The following is a 25191-nucleotide window of genomic DNA, read 5'->3' on the forward strand; positions in this document are numbered from 1 at the left end:
GCTCCTAAAGGCTCCTCATATCACACAATACCTACTGGTAATGTTAAAAATCATCTAAATTTATTCTTATTCCTAAAATATATTACATCCAATGTATGTTGTATCTATGTCCTAAACTTATAGATTCATCAAATTTTAACCAAATTGGATACATAAGTCCATGGGATTTATGTCCAAGTCTATATATTCTTTGATTTTTTTTTAAACATGTGTATGTGCACAAATTTTATCAATAAATTTTTTTAATTAATTTTAACATTATTTTTTATATATTTATTGTATCGCCTGTTTCATCCATGCTTCCTAAGTTCTAATGGTAGATAAAAGTTTATAGTCTATCTTATATAAAACATAAAACATCTTTTTTTTTTAAAAAAAAAAAAACTTGTGTATTTTTAAAATATTTAAAAAAGACAATTGAAAAGGCTTATTTAAAATAAAAATTATGAATTAAAAATTGGTAAAAATTCATGTGTAGTCAATTTCACGTGAAGTCAGGTGAAGTTGATAACTAAGAGCCCTGAGATAAAAATTTAATCAAATTAGTCAAATTGTTTAACAGCTCTTAACTATTAACTTCACGTGAAGTTGATTGCATTCGAGTTTTCACCTTACAAATTTGATAAAATTAAAAGGATTTACAGAAATTTTAAATGATGTATTGATGATGCAGTGCATACCAGTTTTGGAAGGTTATGTGGATAATGGAGTGAAGAATGTGAAGCTTGAGTATAGGGATAGATCGTGGCCTGTGAGGATGCTTAGTTGTAACAAAACCTATTCAAATCGCTTCTTTTCTGCTGGATGGAACTTGTTTGCACAAGAGAATGAGTTGAAGCCTGGAGATGTTTGTGTCTTTGAACTTGTTAATATGCAAGATTTGGTCTTTAAGGTTCATGTTTTTGCTGCCCATCATGCTTAATTAGTAGAACTTTTGATTTGAACTTGTTACAGCATTAGCCATTTGTATTTCGAACTCTTTGTATGTGATATTTTATCTTGAATGTTGAATGAAAGATGGCTGGGTTTCCAACTCTTTGAATGTGATATTTTTTCTTTGAATGAAAGATGGTTGGGCTGATCCGAATGAGTTTATTTTAAAAGATATTTTACATGAAAGAACTTTATTTTCTATTTCATCACAAAATGGAATTTTATGACTTGTTTCCAAAAGATATATTCTTGTGTCCATTTTCCAAATTGGAATCCAGATTAATCCATGTGATGCTAAATTATCACCAACTTTTGTGGATCATTGAGGTACAAATTAATAAGAGCATTATTTGAAAATGCTAAACGAGACAAGAAATAACCTTTTCTTAATGCCAATAGCAGCGGCATCCACTAATTATATCTCATGAAATTTTGTACATTTTTCTTTTTGGAGCAGATCGACCCTTATTATTGATTTCATTATCTTCATTTCATAACACAATAAAACAAAATAATGTGAAACATGTGATGCGGTAGTGCTAGCTTATATTGTCCATTAATCATGTTGTTAATAATAGGAATGACTCATCACATTTCATCACTTGCCTGTGTCCATTTTTTTTCTTTTTCTGAAAACTGATGCGGTAGTAAAGGGATTAATCACAATCACTAATGTAATAATATTAGTGACAACTACCATAATTCCTTTTATAGAAAAATATAAATAAATAAACAATGAACAAAGGCTACATATAATAGATCCCTAGTTCGTTATAAATCGATTGTAACCGACTAATATGAGTTGCTTTTGCAAAATTTTGAGACTAAAGAGAGGCAACTAAAACTTCAAAAACTAAATTAAAATTTTCATACGAGTTCAGAGATCAATATAAATATTAACTCATTTGAATATATATGCATTATCTACGTATATAACTCGGTTAAACAAAATTATCATCTTTATAATAGTCGTTTACCTTCACTTTAGTACAAACATAATTCATGTTTTAAAATATCTATAAATTAAACTTTGAAATTTATAAAAAAAAGACACATCAAAATATCTTTTTCCAAATAGTTACATTATGTATTTTTGGTTTTCAAAATATATTTTTTACTATTGTTGTTGTTGTTGCAATTTTTTTTTCTTTTTCTTTCTATTAATTTTGCAACATTATGTATTTTTTTTTATTTTTTCTTTCTAAGAAAAATTATGAGAATATGAAATAAGAAAATGAAGAAAAAGAAGATGAGAAGAAGGAAGAAGAATAGTTTTGAATTATGCAGAATTTATCAGAATGACATCTAAATATCTTCGTATTACATTCAAATTTGCTGCAAATATAGAAAAATGTTCCTCTAATACTACCTTTTTTTCTTCGAGAAGAAGAAGAAGAATTCTAATCAGTTACAGCTATTTTCGCCTCTCTTTTCAACTACATTATTCAAATCATTACTCCTCAGAATCCTCTTCGGCCTTTGCACGGTGCCTTCCTTTCTAACTTTGGCGTGCGAAGTTTAAGGCATGCCCTCTCCTTTTGAAATTGTGATTGAATTTTGTTGATTGATTTATGCTCTTTTATATCCGAGGGTAAAAATAAACAAATAATATAGTGATGATTCTTGATTAGGTATGATGTAATTATTCTTAACAACTCATGCATGTATCTTGTGTTTGTTCCATGCAGTATTTTAATATTTGGAGGATATATAATGAAATAGAATGCCCCATCTTGCTTTTGTATGTTTTGTTTCTGTTTCCTACAACAATAAACTAAATTTAGGCATGTGGATTGAGATTTTTACATACCGAAGTATGTTTAAAGAGAAAAATCCCTTTGCATTTGAAAGTAGAAACCTTGAACATGCCAAAATTTGTAACTTTTGATTTATAGCTTTATAGTTTCTTGATGGCATGATTATTGATTGATGCTGAAATATGCAGGTTGTGAAAGGAAAGAACCAAGGTTAAGTTCCTCGGGTACATCTTCACTCTCCATCTCCATCACATTTTTTGTATTAGCTAATTCTCACCTCTCATTTTTTCTTTTCAAAAACTGGCTTCTTTGGTGCTTTGTGCGTTTTGTGCTTTCTAAACTTTTCAAATAATGGGGTATCATATTCTTCACTTCTGCAATGTTATTTGACCCAAAAATTGTTCCTTCTTAGTGATTTGTAATTTGTGATAGTAATTTTGAATAAAACGTATGTCATGAAGGGAACTAGAATTAGTATTTGCATGTGACAATTCTTTTTTTATTGTTTATACATATAGATGACTGTACCTAGAAATTTTTTTCAACTCACAAATATTTTAGTTTTACTAAGAAAGGAGTTAACAAAACAAATTTACTTTTAGAGATTGTCTATATTGTATTCACTGATTGACTAAAAAAATTTAGAGTAACAATTTTTTAAAAGAGTAAATACTCCATCCGGCCCCTGACAATTACCTCGAAAGGACATCGATACCCCAAGAAAAAACACACCAAATCTGACCCCTGATATTTTTTTTTGGGACTGATTAGCCCTGTATAAAAAAAACAACCTGGATTTTTTTTGGCACAGGAGCCTCGTTGTCCTTTCAAAGTAATTGTCAGGGTCGGATTGGGTTTTTTTTGTTAAAGGTCTCGTTGTCTTTTGAGGTAATTGTCAGGGCTATTTTGGGTTTTATTCTTTTTAGAATGTGCATCCAATGAAGCTAATATGCAACCAAGGCAGCCGTATAGTAGGGCATAGTACCTGGTAAGTTATTAGCACTTGCAATTGTATACTGAGTTTCACATCCTAATAGGGACCTGACATAATCACATAACTACATATTATGTTCTGCACAGGTGGTGGTGTTGCTCTTCTTTATGGATCAAGTGAGTTAGATAAGCTTCCAAGTTCCAACTGCCAACTTTGATAAAAAGATAGGTGTACACATTATCCAAAATGCTTTAAAAAACAGAGAATATGTAGTTAAATCAATAAGTAGTAATGTGGCAGAAATAAAATTGTTTCCAAAATTGTTATAGTACAAATTATCTTATTTTTTCAATTCAATATTATTAAACTGCCTTTTTTTTTCCAGTGCACCTAATTTTCTAAATCCAAAATCATGTGTTCTTTTTTTGTATATAAACATTTTTAATCTTATCCCATGCCAGATTAGGAAGTTAGCCTTTGTCTATAATAACCTCTCTACTTCATGATTGTTCAGCTATTGTTATTATATTTGTTATTCTTTTTCTCAGGTTTATTGTGTCCTTTGTTGTTCATTAACACCTTATGTCAGTTTGATTAGTTTCTATTATTTTTTGTCTTCCCTGGAGAAAATGCCACGCAAATCATCTTCAATATAAGATTGATGCAGAATATTTCCTGAGAGAATAAGAGAAAGTGGCATACAAATCACTATAAATTGGTGATAAATAAGAAGGAATCTATTCATACATCAACAAACAAAATCACGAGCATGATATTTCACAAAAAGTATTCTAGCATCAACAAACAAAGTTCCAACATCCAATTTAAAAAAGAAAACAAGTTCATTCCTAAATCTTGTTTAGTTTTTTCTCTAAGGTAATGTTATTGTGGTGTCTCCTGCAAGGTCATGTTCTCCAATGCCAAATGCGGTGCCTCTAAGGTTGCATTGGCCACAAGATTTCCATCCTTAATATTGACAGGGCTAGCCTCAGAGAGAAGGTCCAAGCATAGTGGTTGACACACCTCTTGAAGCAGGGCGTGAGACTTACAATACCCTAAAAGAAATTGTTCAGTTACATCACTCGCACCCGTTTCAACATGGCAGGTTTTCATCTTCGACTTAAGATACTCAAGATATTGAGGTGTCGAGGATTGAACAAGATTCTCAGCTAAAAGCCCGAATGTCGACGGAACATAAGCTGAAGCCTGCATCATCTCAATCAAACAATTTAACAAATAAAGATTGACATCAATCAATTGTACCAAGAAAAGATCAACTGAAAAGGTAGATGATTATACATATAGATTGGGGATGAGGAGGAAAGTTCAATGTGAAGCCGAGAATCCAATTTGCTATCGCAATGGCGTATGATTCTGACAAGTCAATCGTGCCAGATGCCTTCTTAGACTCAAACCTCAGCAGATAGAACCAATTTGAAGCATCAATTAAGGCGTCCATGGCAAGGCGATGGCCTTGGATGGTGGTGAGATCGCAGGAGAGAGCAATGTGGGTGCAGAGGGCTCCCAGGTTGAAGAGAACAGAGGCCTTCTCCAAATGGATGTTATGCTGAGAACAGCGGTGTTGTTGGAGAGCGTAACTGGCTTCGTTGTTGTTGAGTTGTTGCTTTAATTCGAGCTCGGAAGCCTGAGCGGCGAAGAGGACGTGCAGAAACTCCGCGAAGAGGAGAGTCAAATCGAGGGTGGCGGAGACCACGTCCTTGGCAAAAACCTTCCAGAGTTGGAAGAAGAAATTGCCGGCAACTTTGAAGGCTTCCATTGCAAGGTGACAGCCAAGGGCGGTGGTACGGTCGCAAGAGGCAGCAATCTGGCTGCAGATGGCTCCAAGGTTGAAGAGAACAGCGGCCTTCTCCAATTGGATGCCGTTGCGCTGTGAGGAGACCCCATTCTCATGCTCAGGGTTCAAGGCGTCGTACCAGACAAAGATGATGGGGTCGGTGTCGGAGGAGAGAGAGGAGAAGAGTGGCTCAACCATGGAAAGGCATTTGAAGTAGTGGATGCATCGGAAGGGAGAGGTCCCCTCTACGCTCCACCTTGTCCCTGCTGCATTTGTTTAAGGTTTCCAAAACGCTTTCAACTTTTTGTGCATTGCTCTCCGAGTATTTTTGAGGCTACCAACTTACGTAACCCAAGGTACAGCTCCAGTGCTCCACCAGATCAGTCTTCTTCAGTGGGATTGACAGCACCGTTTCCAGATCATCGTTGCCCATGGCAAGAGTATACAGGTGTATTATTGAGTGAGTGAAGAATGATAGAATGTACATGTATGTAGCTGCTAGAATAATTAAGACAATTAAAATGTAATATCTTACCATAAATATATAAATAAATATGTTAAATAATTATAATTGATGTTAATTGATTTTAATTATATTTTAATATTTTTTTAATTTAAATAGTAGCTAAGAATATTATCTTAAATCTATTTTTTATTTAATACAAGTGTAATTACCTGTGTCATGCACGTGATAAGATTGAAATTATAATTTTAAATTATTTTTTAAAATTAATTTAAATTATAATAATTTGATTAATAAACAATTAATATGTTATGCATTGTTTCTTTTTTTTAATTTAGTATTAATTGGATTAACTCTAAAATAGTTATTAATCGATTTTAATAATTTACTTTCTTCAATAAATCAGACATATATACTGAATATGATTATAAATAATATAGTAATAGTTAAATCTACCAACAAACATATTGGCTATTATCACACTCTAAAACAAATTAAATAAAGGCTATTAGCACGCACTTATAAATCTATAAAATTGCACTGTCTTTAATTCGTGCAAGGATTTATTTATCAAATAAACTTAAAATATAAACAAAAAATATTTATAAAATGGACCTAACATCACTTGAAAGAATCATGAAAAATAATCAACATACATTATCATCCATAAGAACCATTTCTATGTAAGTCATGTTGTTCTTGTCAAATTTGGATGAGACTTTTCATAACCTTATAATTCTTGCTTTTATTTTTTAAACTTTTTTATTACATAATCTATCATAGGTAATACTGTTGATAGAATCGTAGTTAGTATCCTTTAAGTATGAAAAATAATAAACAGAAGAAGTTTTATGTCTAAGGTACGAATATTCTAGATGATAAATAATTGTAACAATTCACTATTAATCCTTATATATATATACACACACTAATTATACACGGTAATAGTTAACAAATATTTTTAATGGAGATACTTACTCAATATATATGTTATCGACATTAATTATATGCCAATATTTTTAGGAAAGAGCTACAAGAGGAGATATATAAATATATATAATATTATTGCTATATAGGAAGCATACATAAATTGCTACTTTTTTTTATTATATTATACAACTTAAAATTATACTGTCATGTTATTATTAATCCTAGATACTTACTATAATTATATCAAATTTGATTATGAATCTAAATAAATAAAATAGATAACATTCAATATTATTTTTTTTCTTTTTTACATTCAATATTACTGTAAATATAAAAAGTAAAATAATTAATGAAAAAATATGAGCAGAAAATAAAATATATTAATTAAAATTCAATTTATATGATTATTTTTTATCCTACAATCGAGCAATAATATTTTTTATAATATTATTGCTATATATGAAGTAGCTTTATATTACTATAATTATATCAAATTTAATTATGACTGTAAATAAATAAAATAGGAAACAATCAAAACTAATTTTTTTATAGTTAACATTTACTGTAAATATAAAAAATAAAATCACTAATGATTAAAAATTTGAGTAGAAAATAAAAATTTATAAATTAAATTCAATTTGTTAACTAATTAATTTTATATCCATATATATTATTATATATTGATTAAAACTGTGAATACATACTAATAAAATTATTACATATGAATGAGAATTAAAACTATATCAATTATATCAATTATATCAATTCAAAATTATTATTATTATTATTATTATTATTATTATTATTATTATTATTGATGAGTAATGATGATAATTCATGTGATAATTATTATTAGTTTATTACCTATAAAACATCTAAAATTAAATAATATTTAAGTATAATTATGTGACAATTATAATTCAAAAATTATTGTATATGAAATCACGTGAATTATTATTATAATTGATATAATAATTGCTATAATTGCTACATGTTCAATCTTATTGGTTTTATCAATTTAACTATATCAATTATATTCAAATTAGTAGTCAATTATTTTTATGAAAATTCTTGCTATAATTAGGTTATACTTATGAGATTATCTTGTATTAATCGTTATAATTAATTTAATAAAGATATTTATTAAGTATATATGTTATCTATATTAATTATATGCCAATATTTGTAAGAATGAGTTTAAAAAAGTGATATATAAATATATATAATATTATTGTTATATAAAAATAGATTTAAATAATATATTAAATATTAATTTAATATAATTATAATAAAAATATTTTTCTAAATTAATATAATCATACATTATTCATGAGCTAATTATAATGCAATTAAATGTATAATATTATTCTATATTATTTATTTACCGTCATGATTTGATTTGATTGTTTTTTAGTTTATTTACTTACATAAATGATTAAAATATATAACATAACTATCATAATTATTATAATTTTATGATATAATTATAATTAACATATTTTATCATAATTAAATATTAATTTAATATAATTATAATGAAAAAAATTTTATAAAATAATATAATTATACATTATTTATGAGCTAATTATAATACAATTAAAGATATTATTATATCATAATGTCTACTTACTATATTAATATAATATCAAAGATACATGTTTCATTATTTTTTATAGATAAAATCGATTTTTATTGGCAACTAAATTGTGTTTAGGTCAACAAAAACTATATGTTTAGGTAAAAAATTTTTTGTCAAATATAATGAAAATACAAATAAAGAAATAAAGGATAAAAATAAACTTAAATAATATATCTGACACCACCTCATTTTATTAATTATTAAATTATTTAAAAATAGTACATCCATGAAAAATACTCATAATATATAAATTGAGGCAATAATTTAAAATTTTCTAATTATAATTTAATCAAATACTAATATTAAAATCAAATTACTTAAACAATATTGAATCTATTTTAGTTCTTAGCCATGTATAGTATATAGTCATTCTCGTAACGATAACCAACTGAAATAACATCGTAAATATCAACATTTAGAATTCGTGTAAATTCAAACCATCCTCTTTTTAAATAAGTTTCATCATCCGCTATCCATGCAATGCTGCAAGGTATAGAATTGCCACACCGAGAAACCAAACCAACCCTTATTCCTCTCAATGGCATTGCATGTATGTAAAAGAAAGCCGGTAATTTCTGAAAAAAATCACAATATGTTATAAAATTATTCTAATAATGAACAACTTAAAATAAGAAAATTTAAATATATTACCAATCGTTGAAATTGCATATCCGAGATTGTCACAAATTTAACAAAACTGAACTTAAATTGAGATAATTCAATCTTATTATGTGCTCCACTTCGAAGATTTTCGGGCAGACGTAAAAAGCATGGAGAGGATGAAACTTGAACTTGCCCTATAAAGTTCCGTGGATGCAATTCCTCAATCAAAAATCGAGCTCCTCCCAAGAAAGCTAACTTTAACCACATTCCATTAGGTTTGTCATAATAGGTGGGTAGATCCAACCATCCTTCGGTAAAGTAGAGATTATTGCCCCTTCTTTAAACGCTTACATCTATGTAGTTGGAACCTGAATAAGTGAAGACAACTCGATAAGATATTTCATGGATGTGATGCATTGTAAACGATTGTGATAAAAGACAATCGAACTGGAACATTACACGATAAGCATAACTTAGAGTAACAACAATTAATAAATTATTAAAAGAATAATATAATAGAATGAGTATATGAAAAATATTATAAAAAATTATAAATTGTACCTTAAAAGGATCAACTTCAATAAAAAACGAATAATACATTCTTATTTTATAAAGTAGTAAAAAAATAGTAAATATAAAATTATGAGTTGACTCTCATATTTAGATTCATGTACCACAGAAAAATAATATTTATAGATTTTAGTAAAACAAAAATAAATATGTAAATTACTTATTATTAGGGCAATTTTTTATTATGTACAATAATTACGCATTATAATTGATAAGTAGTTTAATAGTACATTAAATATTAATTTGATATAATTATAATAAAGATATATTCCTAAATTAGTATAATTATATATTATTCATTAAATATTAATTATAATATAATAATATAATTATAATAAAGGTATTTTTTATAAAATTATTTAGAATAGAAGAAAAATTTCATTCGTTTTGGAGGAAAAACGGACTCACGAGAGATTGACACGTCACCCTTATTAGCTGGGGGAAAACCAGTTTTAGTATATTAAGTAGATATTAAAATTGGATTTTTTTTTCAACTAATAAATACAAGGTGTCTCTCCATACTCAATTAAGAGGTTGCAGGTTGGAGTCTTCTATCTTTGGTAAAAAAAAATAAATACAAGGTGTCAATTTTTGTATAAACTCTTTTTTTTTTCTTTTAAATGAAAGAATTATTCTCTCTCCTAAATTGAAGAATATTCCTATAAAGACGCGTAAAATGTTTTTTTGTAAAAAAACTTATGTGTCGCGTTATTATTGGACATATTAATGAATCTGTTATTTTTAAATTTCTTGACAAATTAGAATAAAACCAATTTTTTTAAAACAATAACAATAAACCCAATTGTTATCATATCCAGTAGAACCGATCAATTCACATAACCCACTGGATCATTTTTTTTCAAACAAAAATCAGAAAAATATTTGTCTTTTTGTCAAAAAAATTTAAACATGATTCGGTTTACAACAACAACAACAACAAAGCCTTATCCCACTAAGTGGGGTCGGCTACATGAATCAAACGACGCCATTGTGCTCTGTCATGTATCATGTCTACAGAGAGACCGTTTACATGTAGATCTCGTTTGACCACCTCCTGGGTGGTCTTCTTAAGTCTTCTTCTACTTTTCGCCCTTTGTCCATCTTTCATCTCATCCATCCTCTTGACTAGATGTTCTATCGGTCTTCTTCTCACATGTCCAAACCACCTGATCGGATCAAATCGAGTCTAATAATTATAATGCGGACAATTGGGTTTATTATTGTTGCTATAATAAACCGATTTTGTGTTGGTTTATTAAAAAATAAATTATTAACCGGTTTAATAAAGATGTCAAATAATATCATGACACATGTAGACGTCTTAAAAAAAGACATTTTAATGTCTTTATCGAAGTGGTCCTTATTATAATTATATTATAATTAGTATTTAATGAATAATGCTTAATTATATTGTTACAATTCTAATTATCATTCATTATGCAATAATTTTATTAGTAACAAATTGTTATATTAAAGGTGACCCATTTATATTGATATCAATTGATAATAATAATAATAATAATCATTAAATGGTAAAATAATTGTCAAACATTGTTTACCTAGCTTTAATTAGTTAACAAATTCAATTTTAGTTGCTAATTTGCTATGTTTTATTTTCTACATTATTACGTTAATTGTCAATCATTATATATCAAATTTGTATTTAATACATAATTATGTTAATTGTCAATAATTTTTTTATAATTATACATTAAATCAGTATTTAATACATAATTATGTTAATTATCAATAATTTTAATTTTTAATTATTGTAATATAATTTTAAATTAATCATAATTTTTAACAAATTGATATTGATATCTATCTTAAAAAATTAAAAAAATTATAATTTTAATCATGATAAAAATGTGTATAATATGATAATAACTTATTTAATCATGACAATATATGATATATAACGATTGATCTTAAATTATCTTTAAAAATAATTAAACTTATATTTAAATTTCAACTATTGAATGTTGATTTAATAAGGGATGTAACAAATCCCCATTTTGGTATTTGAGCTCGTTAGGTAAATTTTAGAAGTTATTTTTTTTATTTTTTAATTTATAAAAAATAGTAATATTAATGTCTGATATAATTTTTAAAATTAAATTATAATTTTTTAAAAAGTTATTTAAGTGTTTATAAAAAAATTTTAAAAAATATTTTTTTTATAATAAAACTTTTTTATCTTTTTTTAGAATAAATACTTTTAAAATTTAAAAATTAAATCTAAAATAATTTACTTATAAATTACTTTTAATATAAATATTTATTATTTAAATTATTTTTTTAAAAAAATTTAGTTAAACTGTTTATCTAAACTAAATCTTAGTGAAGAGACTAATAAGAGCCACAAGTCCTACATTTTGGTATCATAAAATACCGTTGCTAATAATAATTTGAAACAGAAATAATATTAAATCAATTTATATAAATATAATTATTTCACAGGAATTTTTTTGTCCCATCTCTAATCCACCTGAATAAATAAATAGAGAAAAAAGTCACCAAAAAAAATAGAGAGAAAAGAAAACCAGTTAACGAAGAGAGAAAATATAGGAGCAGTTAAAACTTAAAACTTATCTTGAAATTATTTATTTTCATATTTATCTAGATAAAAATCAATTTTCTTTTTAAAATTTTAGTAATCATCCTACAAATAAATAATAAATAGTTAATTATCCAGTTTTTGATGGGCTAGGTTGGTCAAAATTGTAGACACTTTGTGACTCTTTGACTCTTTGTAACTTGATCATAAGCATTTCGTTTCGTTTACCTCTACTTTCAAGAATTCAAGGGTTTCAGAATTGCGGAATCTTACCGCAATTACTTCGCCGTAATTAAGAACTTCCAAAGTTTCCATATTTATAACGCATTGGTTTTGCACTTTGATCATAATCACATTATCCTTAAGGCACTCAAGAGTTAAGAACCAGCTGCTTCATCAAGCAATGTCATCTCCACCAGGCCCCATTCACTTTTTCCAGATTGTTAATGAAACCAGCCTTCAAAATGGTGAATTGGTACTCCAGTCTTCTTCTTCTCTTATATCTCTGCATTATTATTTATGATTGTATAATTGTATGTGTAGTATTATGATATATGATATAGTTGATTCTAGTATGACTATGCTATGGTGGTTATGGTGACTATGCGAGTATTGTTAAAATTAAACTTACATTTTTTTTTTTAGATTTTGGTAACCTTTTCTTTAAGCAACACAAAGCGTTTTTGAAACACCATAGTTACCATAGTCATTGTAACATAGTCATACTAGAATGATTCATGTTATAATTGTATGAATCATATGAATGAATAGTAAGGATAAAATCAAGGCTTGTTCTTTTTTCAATTCATGAATCATGATCATATTTTGTGCAATCATGCCAGCTATCCTACAAAATAGGCATAGTTAAACAACACATGTATACATACATGTATTTATGTATGGTGTTGGATTTGCTGGCTATTCTTTGTGTACATATAAGATTTTTGTTTAATTTATGCATGGATCATATTCAAGCTCATTTAATTATTTGTTTTTGTATTTTAAACTTTCTTTGTTACTTTGAATTTGGATACCAAGGGTGTTTTGGTTTCCCTATCACCATGTAATTAGTATGAGTAATGTCATTATGGCGTCAATGTTCAAATAACATTTCTATGTTAGTATTGTTGAATGCTTATGAAAGACTATATTGACAATAAGCTTGTAACAGAGGATTCGCAGAAGTTTTGTAAGTGAACATTGGCAAGGAATATCAAGCCCGGTATTACTTGTGCTTCCTAATGGTTCCGAATGGAAGATGGACTGGGAAAAGCGTGATGCTGATGTTTGCTTTGTTCAAGGTTGGAAGAAATTTGCAGAGTTTTATTCTTTGGAAAAGGAGCAGGTTTTGATGTTCAAGTATGAAGGGAAGTCACGGTTCAATGTTATAATACTCGGTCGGAGTGGCTTGGAAAGGGAGTATCCTTTGTTGAATGGAACTCTTGAAGCTGAAGGGAGTGGTAACTCTAAAAGGCCAAACTCTCCGTTGCGAAATTCTCCTAAGAAGAGAAGAACCAACACAGAAGAAGAAGCTAGATTCAATGCATGTTCTCATAATGCAAGGCCAAGAGACAGAGATGGAAGGAGAATCTTCTCAAAATCTGAGGCTTCTAACAACGTGGAGGCACCAAAACATGCTGAAAGTAGTAGTGCTTTGGAGAGAGCCTGGGCCTTCAGTTCTCTGAATCCTTGGTTCTATCGCAGAATGAGACCAGCGTACATCAATAACTATCTTCTGGTAACCATAACAATTTACATAATATGGTTTCTCATCTTTGTATCAACTTGTTTCTACAATTGAGAATTTTGTGCTAAAGAGAGTATAATTTTTAATGGCAGTTCAGAGCAGAAGATTATGTAACAGAAGAAGAAAGAAAGGAGAATGAGTTTCTCAGTCTCTGGGTTACCGATGAGAGTAGACCATGGCATGCTAAGATCTCGAAGCATGATAGTAATGGACAGATAATGCTTACTACGGGTTGGAAGCAATTTGTAAGGGACAACAACCTGAAACTAAATGATGTTTGTGTTTTTGAGAAAACTAGAAATTCCGAAGGACTTTCATTTAGAGTTATTATCTACCGTGCCACGCAAGAATCAACCAATATTCCAGCTCAAGGTAGCAGAATAACAATAGAATTTCTTTGATATTATATGAAATTGTATTACCTTATACTTGTTATGCTTTTCCGTTGCATGCTTATGGAGATGGAGCAGACCAAAGCAACCAAACCAATGTTAGAAACAGTTTTGCTGAAAGGGGCCATGAAGGAACTTCAAAAGAATACTCAAAAAGTAATGTCTTTATTATTCTGCTTAATCCTTCACTCTTTCCCAATTTTTACTATGGACTTTATGTTACATAAATTTTTCATTGTCAAGTGTACTTACTGTCATGTAAACCGGTCTAATTGTTGTTGTTTCAGATTACAAACGTCGCGGACGTGCCAGCAAATGGACTGAAGATCAGTTCACTATCACCTTAAAGCAAAGTCAGGTGAAAAGTACTGCGGTAGGATGAATTAGAGTAACATCTTGTGCTTAATTACTATTATAGCTGCTGTGTCATGCTGACTCTGTTGAATTTGGTGAATAATGCAGCACATACCTTATGGCTTTGCCAAAAAATATCTACAAAAGGCAAAAGCTTTGACACTGCAGATTGGGAACAGAATATGGGAGATTAAGCTAGACTATTATCCACATCATTGCTATGCCAGATTATCCTCGGGATGGCCCAAATTTGTTAAGGATTGTAATCTTAAGGAAGCAGATGAATGCACCTTTCAGCTGATAGATAGGGAGAACTTTGTATTTGATGTTCAACTGAATTCTAATTACTAGTCAGTAATACTTAGTGTACAAATCTTATTTCTTTATTTTCCGTTTTCTTTTATTTTTTTAAATTTATTTTTATCTTGTAAATAGACACTGATCTCTGTTTAAGAATAATGAATTGAATCTTGGAGCTTAAACTCATATCAACCAAATATATCACATTCTCCTAACAATAATTTGAATGATGGGATATTACAAAAGAGTGCTTAAGACATGGCCAACTGTTTGAGCATAAGCCACAAGCTAAAAGGATAATTTTGTCTTATTGAAAAAATGGGATGATTATGAATGTTATCCTTTGCTATTTGGCATTGTGAGGCTCAAGAACACTCACATAGCTTCAACTCACCTCTTCCTTACACCAACTCATGTTATCTAAAAGGGTACCAAATCCTATGTCCACTCATCACTCTTATCAGCTAAATGAGCCAACCACGTGGACCAATCTTATTGGTCAGGAACACATTAGTACTGTGCAGCCTTTCATACCAGATTATCAAAGTGCAACATTATAGTAAAGAAGCTAACTCAAATTTCAGTGTAGTGTGTTTCCATTTTTCAACTTTGAAGCTCAACTGTTTCAATGGCAAAGCCAGTTTCAATTGAGGTATGGAACCCAAATGGGAAATACAGAGTTGTTAGCACAAAACCAATGCCCGGAACTCGTTGGATCAATCTCCTTATCCAGCAAGATTGTCGTGTTGAAGTAATAATCATCATCAACTTTCTTTGCTTTGCTTCGCTTAGCTTCTTTCTCATCTTAGCATGTGTTTTATTCTTATGTAAATCAAAGAGAGTCTTAATTTCTTTATTGTTGGTTCTCTCATAGATATGTACACAGAAGAAAACAATTCTCTCAGTTGAAGACATTATTCAACTAATTGGTGATAAGTGTGATGGAGTTATTGGTCAGGTGATTATCATAACTTACAAGGAGATTGATTACAAGCTAAGCTTTTGTTTTGTGATTATTGTTTCATATTCTTTTGTTTGGGTATGGTGATGGTGTTTTCATATTATATATATGTTTTCATTCAGTTGACTGAAGACTGGGGAGAAGAGTTGTTCAAAGCTTTGAGCAGAGCTGGAGGCAAAGCTTTCAGTAACATGGCAGTTGGTTATAACAACGTTGATGTCAACGTTGCTACCAAGTATGGTGTTGCTGTTGGAAACACTCCTGTAAGCTCCACCTTTTCCTCTTTCTGCTTCATATTCATGTACTTTTCTTATCGAAAACTTGCCATTTAGACAATATTATACACAACACCCTTGATTTGTTAAATCACAAAAGGGTGTCATGTGTAATATTGTCTAATTTCGGAGGATATAGACATTATTGGAATGTAACATAAGCCTTGATTGCTTAATTGGTAGGGAGTTCTGACTGAGACAACGGCAGAGCTGGCAGCTTCATTGACTTTAGCAGCTGCTAGAAGGATAGTTGAGGCTGATGAGTTCATGAGGGCAGGATTATATGATGGATGGCTCCCTCATCTGTATGATATGACAATAATTGCTTTCTTAATGCTGATAATAATGTGCAAAATACTCCATTTGATGGTTGAAAATAGATGCTTAGCTTAGCTTTGTTTCTGATGCAGTTTTGTTGGAAATCTGCTGAAAGGACAAACAGTTGGTGTTATTGGAGCTGGCCGTATTGGATCGGCTTATGCAAGAATGATGGTAATGTCTAAAATTTTTCAGTAAATCTCATTGAGTGTTCTTCAGTCTTCAATACTTGTAATGATTATGATCAGCACAGTGTGTTAGGTTTCACAACCAAAACTCTAATTATGTTGATGGTGATGCCTGATGATAATATATGCATATTATGGTTACTCATGTTTTGGCACTGTATCAGGTTGAAGGATTCAAGATGAACCTGATTTACTTCGATCTCTACCAGTCAACTCGACTCGAAAAGTTTGTTACAGGCATGCTCCTATCCACTCACCCTCCCCAGTATACATATTATCAACTGATGGTTCTGTTTGCATCCTATTATTGTAGCTTATGGTGAATTCTTGAAAGCGAATGGCGAGAAACCGGTGACTTGGAAAAGGGCATCATCCATGGATGAGGTCCTTCAGCAGGCAGATATAGTAAGAACTTAAATACACTAGCTAAACTAGAACATGCTTCAATTTGATTGGTCCAAATAATATGGTATTTTCTTTTTCTTATGGATGCTTTTGTAGATTAGTCTTCATCCTGTCTTGGATAAAACCACTTATCATCTGGTTAACAAGGAGAGACTCTCCAAGATGAAGAAGGTACAAGTTAACTTTGTAGTAAAATCTTGATTATTTGTGGCATTAAGAGATGCTAATTCTTGTTAGTGAGTGATGATATGATATCCTTATTTCAGGAAGCAATACTAATAAACTGCAGTAGAGGGCCTGTTATTGATGAAGCTGCACTTGTTGACCATTTGAGGGAGAATCCAATGTTTCGCGTAGGACTCGACGTGTTTGAGGTGAGTGAACCTTACCTAATTATAAATAATCACATTCTTGTTAAATTACCATTTTAATTAGTTAATTCTAATCTTTTCTTAGGATGAGCCTTACATGAAACCTGGGCTCTCAGAGATGAAGAATGCTATTGTGGTACCTCACATTGCTTCTGCTTCTAAGGTACATTATGCTAAAAGGTACATTTTTATGGTTTTGGTTTGATTATGTACTTTAGCAATGAAATTGTTGATCTGAATTTTGCAGTGGACTCGTGAGGGAATGGCCACACTAGCTGCTCTAAATGTTCTGGTATCTCATGTCACACTATCATCTTGAATTTATTTCAATGATCACTAATGATGCTATGATCTAACAGAAATTATTGATATAACCTGTTTTTTAGATCTGTATTATTAGATTATCTTAGTGCATCATGCACCACATTTAACTTGGTTTGCCATAACATTTTCGATGTGATACTCATTGATTATAAATTTGCAGGGTAAGATCAAAGGGTACCCAATTTGGTTTGATGCCAATAGAGTGGAACCGTTTCTGAATGAGAATACTCCACCACCAGCTGCATGCCCAAGCATTGTTAATGCAAAAGCTCTTGGTAACACATATGATAGTATTATCTTACATACTTAAGGGCCAATAATTATTGTTCTAATCTCTCTTAAATAATGGACTTCGTATTTTTCTTTCTGAAATGCAGGTTTGCCAGTTTCAAAGCTATAGGCATGTCTACATGCTCGTGTTTTTTTCTCCTATGGGGGGCCTTCAATTGCAGAAAAAAAGATCAATTTTTGTGTGTTGAGTTAGGCTCTTGTGGCATGGAAGGGTGAAATACCTGAGAAGATTTGATATGTAGAGTGCTGATGGCAATGTATGAATAATTACATACTATCATGTTCATATTAGCAACTTAGCATCAAGTACTTGTAATGCATTTGAAATGCTAAATAAGCATAAATGAACTTACATACATGAGGATTGAGTAAAGTACCAAATCTGACCATGAAAAATCGAGACACAGATAAAACTGACCATACAAGATTGAAAATTAACTTGTACACATCAATGATGACCTCCGCACTGCAAATCTAACATTAAATAAGGGGATAAAAAATTAATGTCACCTTGTAAGGGGAAAAAATGTGACATTATCAAAGATGAGTGAGATTATCCTTTCCAAAAAAAAGTGTATATCAATATAGCGTTCTCCAAATATTATATGCAAATGACATCCGTGCAAATACATTTGCTACATAAGGCATCATACAAACTATAAATCACTAATAATTGGCTACAAATTTCTTCTCCCTTTTATCATTTGATTTGAGAAAAAAAAAAAACGCCTTCGTTGCCATTGAAAAAAGATTGTTCCGAAGACATCCGATGGTGTGATATTCAAAGTGAAGGATGCATCACTGAAAGTATCTTCAAGTTTCGAGCTAATGATTCATGAAAATGGCTAATGAAAACCACTTGTGGATGGAATAGAGATTGGACCCCATATGTCAAAATGCACCAAATCAAAAATTTCATTAGAAATTGTAGAACTTACATGAAATGGTAGTTTCTTCTGTTTGGAAAAATGGAAAACATCACAAGGCTTTGTTAATTTTTTACATTCAATGAATGGATAGCTGGTATGGACTAATCTGAGTTTATCTAATGGAATGTGACCTAGTCTAATGTGCCATAGGCTATCACTAACTAGTGTTAGTGCTACTGCTATTGCCGCTTATGTGTGATGCATTTGATGTTCTAGCTAAGTGTTGTCTAGTGATTAAACTTGTCATTAGTGGTGTGTGGAAGCTGTGAATGATGAGTGTATACGAACCTCCTTGCTCCTTAGCTGTGCCAATCGTCTTCCATGTATTCAAATCCTGTATCTCACAACCCTTGTCAGCGAACGAGCATTCACAACCCAGATTCTTAGTTATTTGAGATGAGGCGGCAGCCCATGTTTTCTATAACATGTGTCAACAAGGTGCCCACTCTTGTGACAAAAAGAGCAGATCCGAGTAGGTGGTCTGCCAGTCCTGCCACCTCTGCCACGGCTTCCTCTTCCACGAACAGTAAAACTTTGAGAACCAATGGTGGCATTACCACTAGTTTGAGCAGCTAAAACAGCATTGGCTTCTAGGATATCAAGGTTTCCAAATTGTTGCTCTTGTTGAGTGAGAAGTGCAAAGGCATCATTCAGTGTTGGTAATGGTTCCATTAACATGATTTGAGATCTTGTAACAGAATATTGATCATTTAATCCTCTCAGGAAGCGCACCAGGTAACTATCCTTCTTGTAATTTCTAACAATGCCAAGTCCACATGAGCAAGATTCACCACAATTGCAATCTGGAATTGGCCTAAGACTGTCAAGTTCTTGCCATATCGATTTCAGTCTCGCGAAATAGGAGGTGATACTCAACTCTCCTTGTTTGATAGAGAACATTTGTTCTTCAAGATCAGCCACTCTAAACACATCACCCTCATAATATCTATGCTTAAGATCGCGCCAAATATCAGCAGCATTATCATGCCATATCACACTCTGTAAAATTTCCTCACTGATCGATGAGATAAACCATGATACTACAAGAGCGTTACATTTTTCCCAAGCCATGAAATTGGGATCAGATTCTTGTGGTTTCGGAAGGCTACCATCAACAAAGCAAAATTTGTTCTTGCATTTTAATGCAAGTGTCATAGCTCTTGACCAAGAATCATAGTTTCGAGTAGTTAACACAACATTGATGATGGATATGCCTGGATTCTCTTCAGGATGCAAGAAATAAGGGCTCGAAGGATCAGTAATAGAGCTTACCGGCGAGCGAGGGATTTGAGATTGGAGGATAGAGATCTGCGCAAGAACACGAGCTAGGTTTTGAAGATCGGAAGCTGAGAAGCTTGAATTCGCCACAATCGGAGTTTCTTTATCGTGATCCATCGAAATCAGTAACCTTCTTCCCTCGAGATCTCGTTGATCGGAGCTGGTACTTCACTGAGATGAATCTTGGAATGAATCAGCCACGCTCTCATCAAAATGATTGGAATGAGTACGAGAGGAGAGAAGAGAAGAAGAAGAAGAAGATCGTAAACGAGTCACATGAACGCTCACCGCAGCATGTTGAACTTCGTTGAACTTGTGACCCGAATTGCAGAAAGAAAAAGAAGAGAGAGAGAGTTGAGCTTAGCTCTAACTACTTTGCACCTATCCTAACTGCATTTCACTAACTAGTTTAATAGAAAATCTCGAGCAAAATTATATCTATGATCATTCAGTATTTGGAGATGCATGCTGAATGCCTGAAGCTCTTAGTAGGCACAGGATTCGGTGGTCCAGGAACCTTTGGACCACTTAGTGGTCCAAGTAGAAAACATGTTTTTAGAGTTTTTTTATCAATTGTTACGTAGTCTTTGAACTAATTTTAATTACAAATCAACCCCATATATTTTATTTAATTATAAAAATAGTTTTTATTTTATAAATTATTATTTTATCAATTATCTATTATATTTATTAACAATCAAATACAAAAATAACAACCAATTATATCCTCCATTCATCCTAATAATTCTAATTGATTAAATAATTAACTTTGATCTCGTTACGTTCGTCCATGGCTTCCAAATCGTGTTTCCTTGAAATTCAATCGATTGGTTTTTCAAAACAATCGATTGAATGATAACTCAATCGATTGGTTTACACTATATCACAAAACAATCGATTGAAAGTTGTAAGGTAGAATGGTAAAAAGCTTATACCAATCGATTGTTTATACTTTCCAATCGAATGAATACCTCAAAACAATCGATTGTTGTTGTTACTCAATCGATTGAATTCACGAAAACAACATGGATTTGCCAAATACAATCGATTGGAAAGTGATGACATTGAAGTTTTAGCCAAATTCAATCGATTGGTAATGTAATACAATCGATTGGAAGGTGATGAAGTTGAATGTTTTGCCAATTTCAATCGATTGGTAATGGTACCCAATCGATTGAAATGAAACTGTACACTGAAAATTTATAAATTCACCTTTGCTTCGCATGCTTCAACTAATGCATGTTACATACAAGAAACTAAAAAGCACATAAAATAAAAACAGACAATTAATTACATGATTGTTCTATTTTAAATTTAATATGTTTGTCCTCTGATTTTGCGCCACTAAAATACAATCAAGAAAATAATCCATGTTTAAATCAAACGCAGGACCAAGATGCTCAACATTCATAATACCTAATGAAATAAATTATAATGCATGATCACAATAAAATAGCAATAATCCAAATAAAGTAGTATCAAATGGGTAGTAGCAGGAATATCTATATGGTATGAACTTGTATGAGGAGGAATTCATCAGCCTTGCTTTGATTCCTTCTTTGATTACGTTGTTGGTTACTTGCAAGTTCAATTTTTGTTTTATTATGTCAATTTTGTTTTATTATATGGTTTGAAACTCTTGATTATTCAATTCATTCTTAAGGAAGATGTCCAAAACAAAATACTGAAAGAAGAGAAAGGATGAGCTTGTTATTTAGATTATTTTTTTATTAGTTTAATATTGATGATAATTAATTATAACAAAAGTACATAAGGAGTACATAAGATTAACCATAAAATATTTTTTATAATTTTTTATTTTTATTATCAAATTTATATTTTTGTTAATGTTGATTTTGGTTCTTTCTTTTATTCTGCTACTACTCATTTGATACTACTTTATTTGGACTATTGCTATTTTATTGTGATCCATGTATTATAATTTATTTCATTAGGCATTATGGATGTTGAGAATCTTGGTCCTGCTTGATTTAAACATGGATTGTTTTCTTTCAGTGGCGCAAAACCAAAGGACAAACAGATTAAATTTAAAATAGAACAATCATGTAATTAATTGTCTGTTTTTATTTTATGTGCTTTTTAGTTTCTTGTATGTAACATGCATTAGTTGCAGCATGCGAAGCAAAGGTGAATTTATAAATTTTCAGTGTACAGTTTCATTTCAATCCATTGGTACCATTACCAATCGATTGAAATTGGCAAAACATTCAACTTCATCACCTTCCAATCGATTGGATTACATTACCAATCGATTGAATTTGGCTAAAACTTCGATGTTATCACTTTCCAATCGATTGTATTTGACAAATCCATGTTGTTTTCGTGAATTCAATCGATTGAGTAACAACAACAATTGATTGTTTTGAGACATTCATTCGATTAGAAAGTATAAACAATCGATTGGTATAAGCTTTTTATCATTCTACCTTACAACTTTCAATCGATTGTTTTGTGATATAGTGTAAACCAATCGATTGAGTTATCATTCAATCGATTGTTTTGAAAAACCAATCGATTGAATTTCAAGGAAACACGATTTAGAAGCCATGGACGAACGTAACGAGATCAAAGTTAATTATTTAATCAATTGGAATTATTAGGATGAATGGAGGATATAATTGGTTGTTATTTTTGTATTTGATTGTTAATAAATATAATAGATAATTGATAAAATAATAATTTATAAAATAAAAAATTATTTTTATAATTAAATAAAATATATGGGATTGATTTGTAATTAAAATTAGTTCAAGGACTACGTAGCAATTGATAAAAAAACTCTAAAAACATGTTTTCTACTTGGACCACTAAGTGGTCCAAAGGTTCCTGGACCACCGAATCCTGTGCCCTCTTAGTATGAATGCCATAACTTTCATGCATGTTTTTACATCTTAAAAAAGATATGTTTTTGCGGGATTTTTGTCTAAAATAAAATTAAAAAAAATTGGAAAACAATTTTTTATTTTAATTTTTTAAATATTTTTTTTATGCATTTCGGGTAAATTTGTCGCACTCTCGGCAAACTCTATAATTTTTTATAAAGTTCGTCACACTCCCGGTGAACTTTAGGTTGAGTTTGACACACTATATAACCGTGGGGCCATTTTCATTTGTCGTATTCCTTCCAAATTTCTTCTCCAAATCCACTTTGTTCTTCCTTTGCTTATGATATTCAAATTCTTCTGTGCGAGGTTTTCTGTCTTTCGACGCCTATGAAGTTCGTTATCCACTACATCGCGAGTTTCAAGTCAATATATATTATGTTAGTTAGAGTTATTACTTTTATGTTAGTTAGAGTTACTGTTTAGTGTTATTAGTTAGAGTTACAGAATTACTATTTATCTGTTAATTAGAATTACTATTCAGTGTTTACATATTATTTAGAGTTACTGGTTACTATTTACATGTTACTTAAAGTATATAACATGTTAGTTAGATCTTTTATGTTATTATTTTCAAGTGCAGTTGTTGTTTACTGTTTATAACACGTCAATTAGTATAAGTTATTAGTTAATTGTTAATTAGTTTAGTCAGAATAATTAGTTTAAGTTGGGAATTAGATGATAATTAGTGAAATAATTAGTTAGATTATATTAGAAGGAAACATGATTAGTAAAATTTAGTTTTCAGTTATTTATTGATTAGTATATTTATAGAGTTAGTTGACGGTCTCATGTTAGTTAGCTTACATTTTAATTAGTAAGTTTATAATCTGATTAAGATGTAAGGTAGACAATTAGTTGGTTTAAATATGTCTTTTAAAAATTTAGTTGATGTGAAAGGAACTGAGTTCAATATATGTTATTTTATTTTACTATAGTGTGGTTAGATGAAGCAGCAGTTATTGAGTTACGAGGATACGCTTTACAGATTGGATCAAGCTGAGCACATTGCTGACAAACTTGATCGAGTGATACAATTTTATCACTTTTGTTTATTATATTGTAATAAACAGCGAATTTGTTATTTTATGTATTGACCCTCCTTTTTTTAAATATTTTTCTGTTTGGTAGGCACCTCGGATCTTGTACACTAGACGAAATTTGATGAGACGCCCACCTGAGCAAATTAGGTCATATCTCAAGCAAGCCGGGTTTGAGCATGTGGCCTATATGGTGGAGTTCGAGCACGATTGTCCATTGGCGTTGGCGTTGATAGAGAGGTGGAGACCTGAGTCCCACACGTTTCATCTACCATGCGGGGAGATGACTATCACCCTGCAGGACATGGCCTACCAACTGAGACTCAAGATCGATGGACAAGTACATCTGCATAGCGAATAACCAACGAGGAAGCTCGTTGTATGACTCCTCTCAATCGCCATATATTCTAGCAATGACTCTCTGTTTTGCAAGCCAAACCTTTCTATAGGACGACTTGTAACCAAAGTGATTCTCCACACCTCCTTGTAGAACCTTGATACTGATTACTTTGACCATTGTGAAAATGTGTTGAGCAATCACCTTTAAATCCAACCTACGATGGTCTTGCCCCATTGATGTTTACATGCAAGTATGAGGACCAGTGTATCTCCTAACCTCCCATTTTTCTTGTTTTCGGCGATATGATATGAGTATGCTCCAAGAACAACCGGACCCAAATTGGATACACTGTACATTATATCTCAACTGGTCACTCTCTACTATTTTATATTCTGCATCTCTCTTAATGTTGTACCTCTTAACTGCCAATATGACTTCTTCCTTGTTCTGAAATTGTTGTCCAACTTCGAACTCATTGCTTGGATTTTCTTCGGAGCCTCCTTGGGTAAACGACCAATCCGAAGTCATATCATCAAGATTCAACCTGGAGAAGTGATCCGGCCGGTCATATGGTCGAGAAATGGCAGGCTGTGT

General features: G+C 30.9%; 4 protein-coding genes and 1 long non-coding RNA gene across 8 annotated transcripts; 2 read left to right on the top strand and 3 right to left on the bottom strand.

Annotated features, from left to right (window-relative positions):
- Nucleotides 1–4339: 4339 nt before the first annotated feature.
- On the bottom strand, nt 4340–5757 carry LOC112712191 (uncharacterized). Its single transcript, XM_025765007.3, has 2 exons — nt 4924–5757; nt 4340–4830 (listed from the first exon to the last, which is right to left on the bottom strand). The coding sequence occupies exons 1-2, from the start codon at nt 5615–5617 to the stop codon at nt 4790–4792; spliced, it is 735 nt and encodes a 244-aa protein (XP_025620792.1). The 5' UTR covers nt 5618–5757; the 3' UTR covers nt 4340–4789.
- A 4675-nt stretch (nt 5758–10432) lies between these two features.
- Nucleotides 10433–14789, bottom strand: LOC112712193 (uncharacterized). The gene is made up of 3 exons (XR_011866219.1): nt 14351–14789; nt 12455–12686; nt 10433–10790 (listed from the first exon to the last, which is right to left on the bottom strand). It is a non-coding gene; the product is annotated as an uncharacterized lncRNA (long non-coding RNA).
- Nucleotides 12522–15160, top strand: LOC112712192 (B3 domain-containing transcription factor VRN1). Of its 4 annotated transcripts, none has more exons than XM_025765008.2 (6): nt 12522–12656; nt 13353–13919; nt 14021–14300; nt 14390–14476; nt 14608–14693; nt 14783–15160. In XM_025765008.2, the coding sequence occupies exons 1-6, from the start codon at nt 12585–12587 to the stop codon at nt 15023–15025; spliced, it is 1335 nt and encodes a 444-aa protein (XP_025620793.1). In that variant the 5' UTR covers nt 12522–12584; the 3' UTR covers nt 15026–15160. The 4 variants fall into 4 exon arrangements, with proteins under 4 accessions (XP_025620793.1, XP_025620795.1, XP_025620794.1 ...); XM_025765010.2 differs by having other exon boundaries at nt 14608–14678; XM_025765009.2 differs by having other exon boundaries at nt 14399–14476.
- Nucleotides 15161–15166: 6 nt separating this feature from the next.
- LOC112712194 (glycerate dehydrogenase) lies at nt 15167–18480 on the top strand. Its single transcript, XM_025765011.3, has 13 exons — nt 15167–15725; nt 15849–15932; nt 16058–16198; nt 16394–16515; nt 16621–16702; nt 16881–16953; nt 17030–17121; nt 17218–17292; nt 17388–17495; nt 17578–17655; nt 17740–17784; nt 17977–18091; nt 18194–18480. The coding sequence occupies exons 1-13, from the start codon at nt 15603–15605 to the stop codon at nt 18214–18216; spliced, it is 1161 nt and encodes a 386-aa protein (XP_025620796.1). The 5' UTR covers nt 15167–15602; the 3' UTR covers nt 18217–18480.
- Nucleotides 18481–19423: 943 nt separating this feature from the next.
- Nucleotides 19424–20431, bottom strand: LOC140175240 (uncharacterized). The gene has a single exon (XM_072202197.1). It carries the CDS (start codon nt 20429–20431, stop codon nt 19424–19426), a length of 1008 nt encoding a protein of 335 aa, XP_072058298.1.
- Nucleotides 20432–25191: the final 4760 nt, after the last annotated feature.

The sequence above is a fragment of the Arachis hypogaea genome, chromosome 9 (assembly GCF_003086295.3).
Source record: "Arachis hypogaea cultivar Tifrunner chromosome 9, arahy.Tifrunner.gnm2.J5K5, whole genome shotgun sequence".
Lineage (NCBI taxonomy): Eukaryota > Viridiplantae > Streptophyta > Magnoliopsida > Fabales > Fabaceae > Arachis > Arachis hypogaea.

What these genes read in the sequence shown, in the direction of transcription:
- LOC112712191 (XM_025765007.3), bottom strand. Translation starts at nt 5,617, where the DNA reads ATGGTTGAGCCACTCTTCTCCTCTCTCTCCTCCGACACCGACCCCATC. An exon ending in TCCTCATCCCCAATCTATAT is followed by an intron (nt 4,831 to 4,923) that starts GTATAATCATCT and finishes GAGATGATGCAG; the next exon opens with GCTTCAGCTTATGTTCCGTC.
- LOC112712192 (XM_025765008.2), top strand. Translation starts at nt 12,585, where the DNA reads ATGTCATCTCCACCAGGCCCCATTCACTTTTTCCAGATTGTTAATGAA. An exon ending in ACATCAATAACTATCTTCTG is followed by an intron (nt 13,920 to 14,020) that starts GTAACCATAACA and finishes TTTTAATGGCAG; the next exon opens with TTCAGAGCAGAAGATTATGT. An exon ending in TTCAAAAGAATACTCAAAAA is followed by an intron (nt 14,477 to 14,607) that starts GTAATGTCTTTA and finishes TTGTTGTTTCAG; the next exon opens with ATTACAAACGTCGCGGACGT.
- LOC112712194 (XM_025765011.3), top strand. Translation starts at nt 15,603, where the DNA reads ATGGCAAAGCCAGTTTCAATTGAGGTATGGAACCCAAATGGGAAATAC. An exon ending in GTGATGGAGTTATTGGTCAG is followed by an intron (nt 15,933 to 16,057) that starts GTGATTATCATA and finishes GTTTTCATTCAG; the next exon opens with TTGACTGAAGACTGGGGAGA. An exon ending in TGTTAATGCAAAAGCTCTTG is followed by an intron (nt 18,092 to 18,193) that starts GTAACACATATG and finishes TCTGAAATGCAG; the next exon opens with GTTTGCCAGTTTCAAAGCTA.
- LOC140175240 (XM_072202197.1), bottom strand. Translation starts at nt 20,431, where the DNA reads ATGGATCACGATAAAGAAACTCCGATTGTGGCGAATTCAAGCTTCTCA.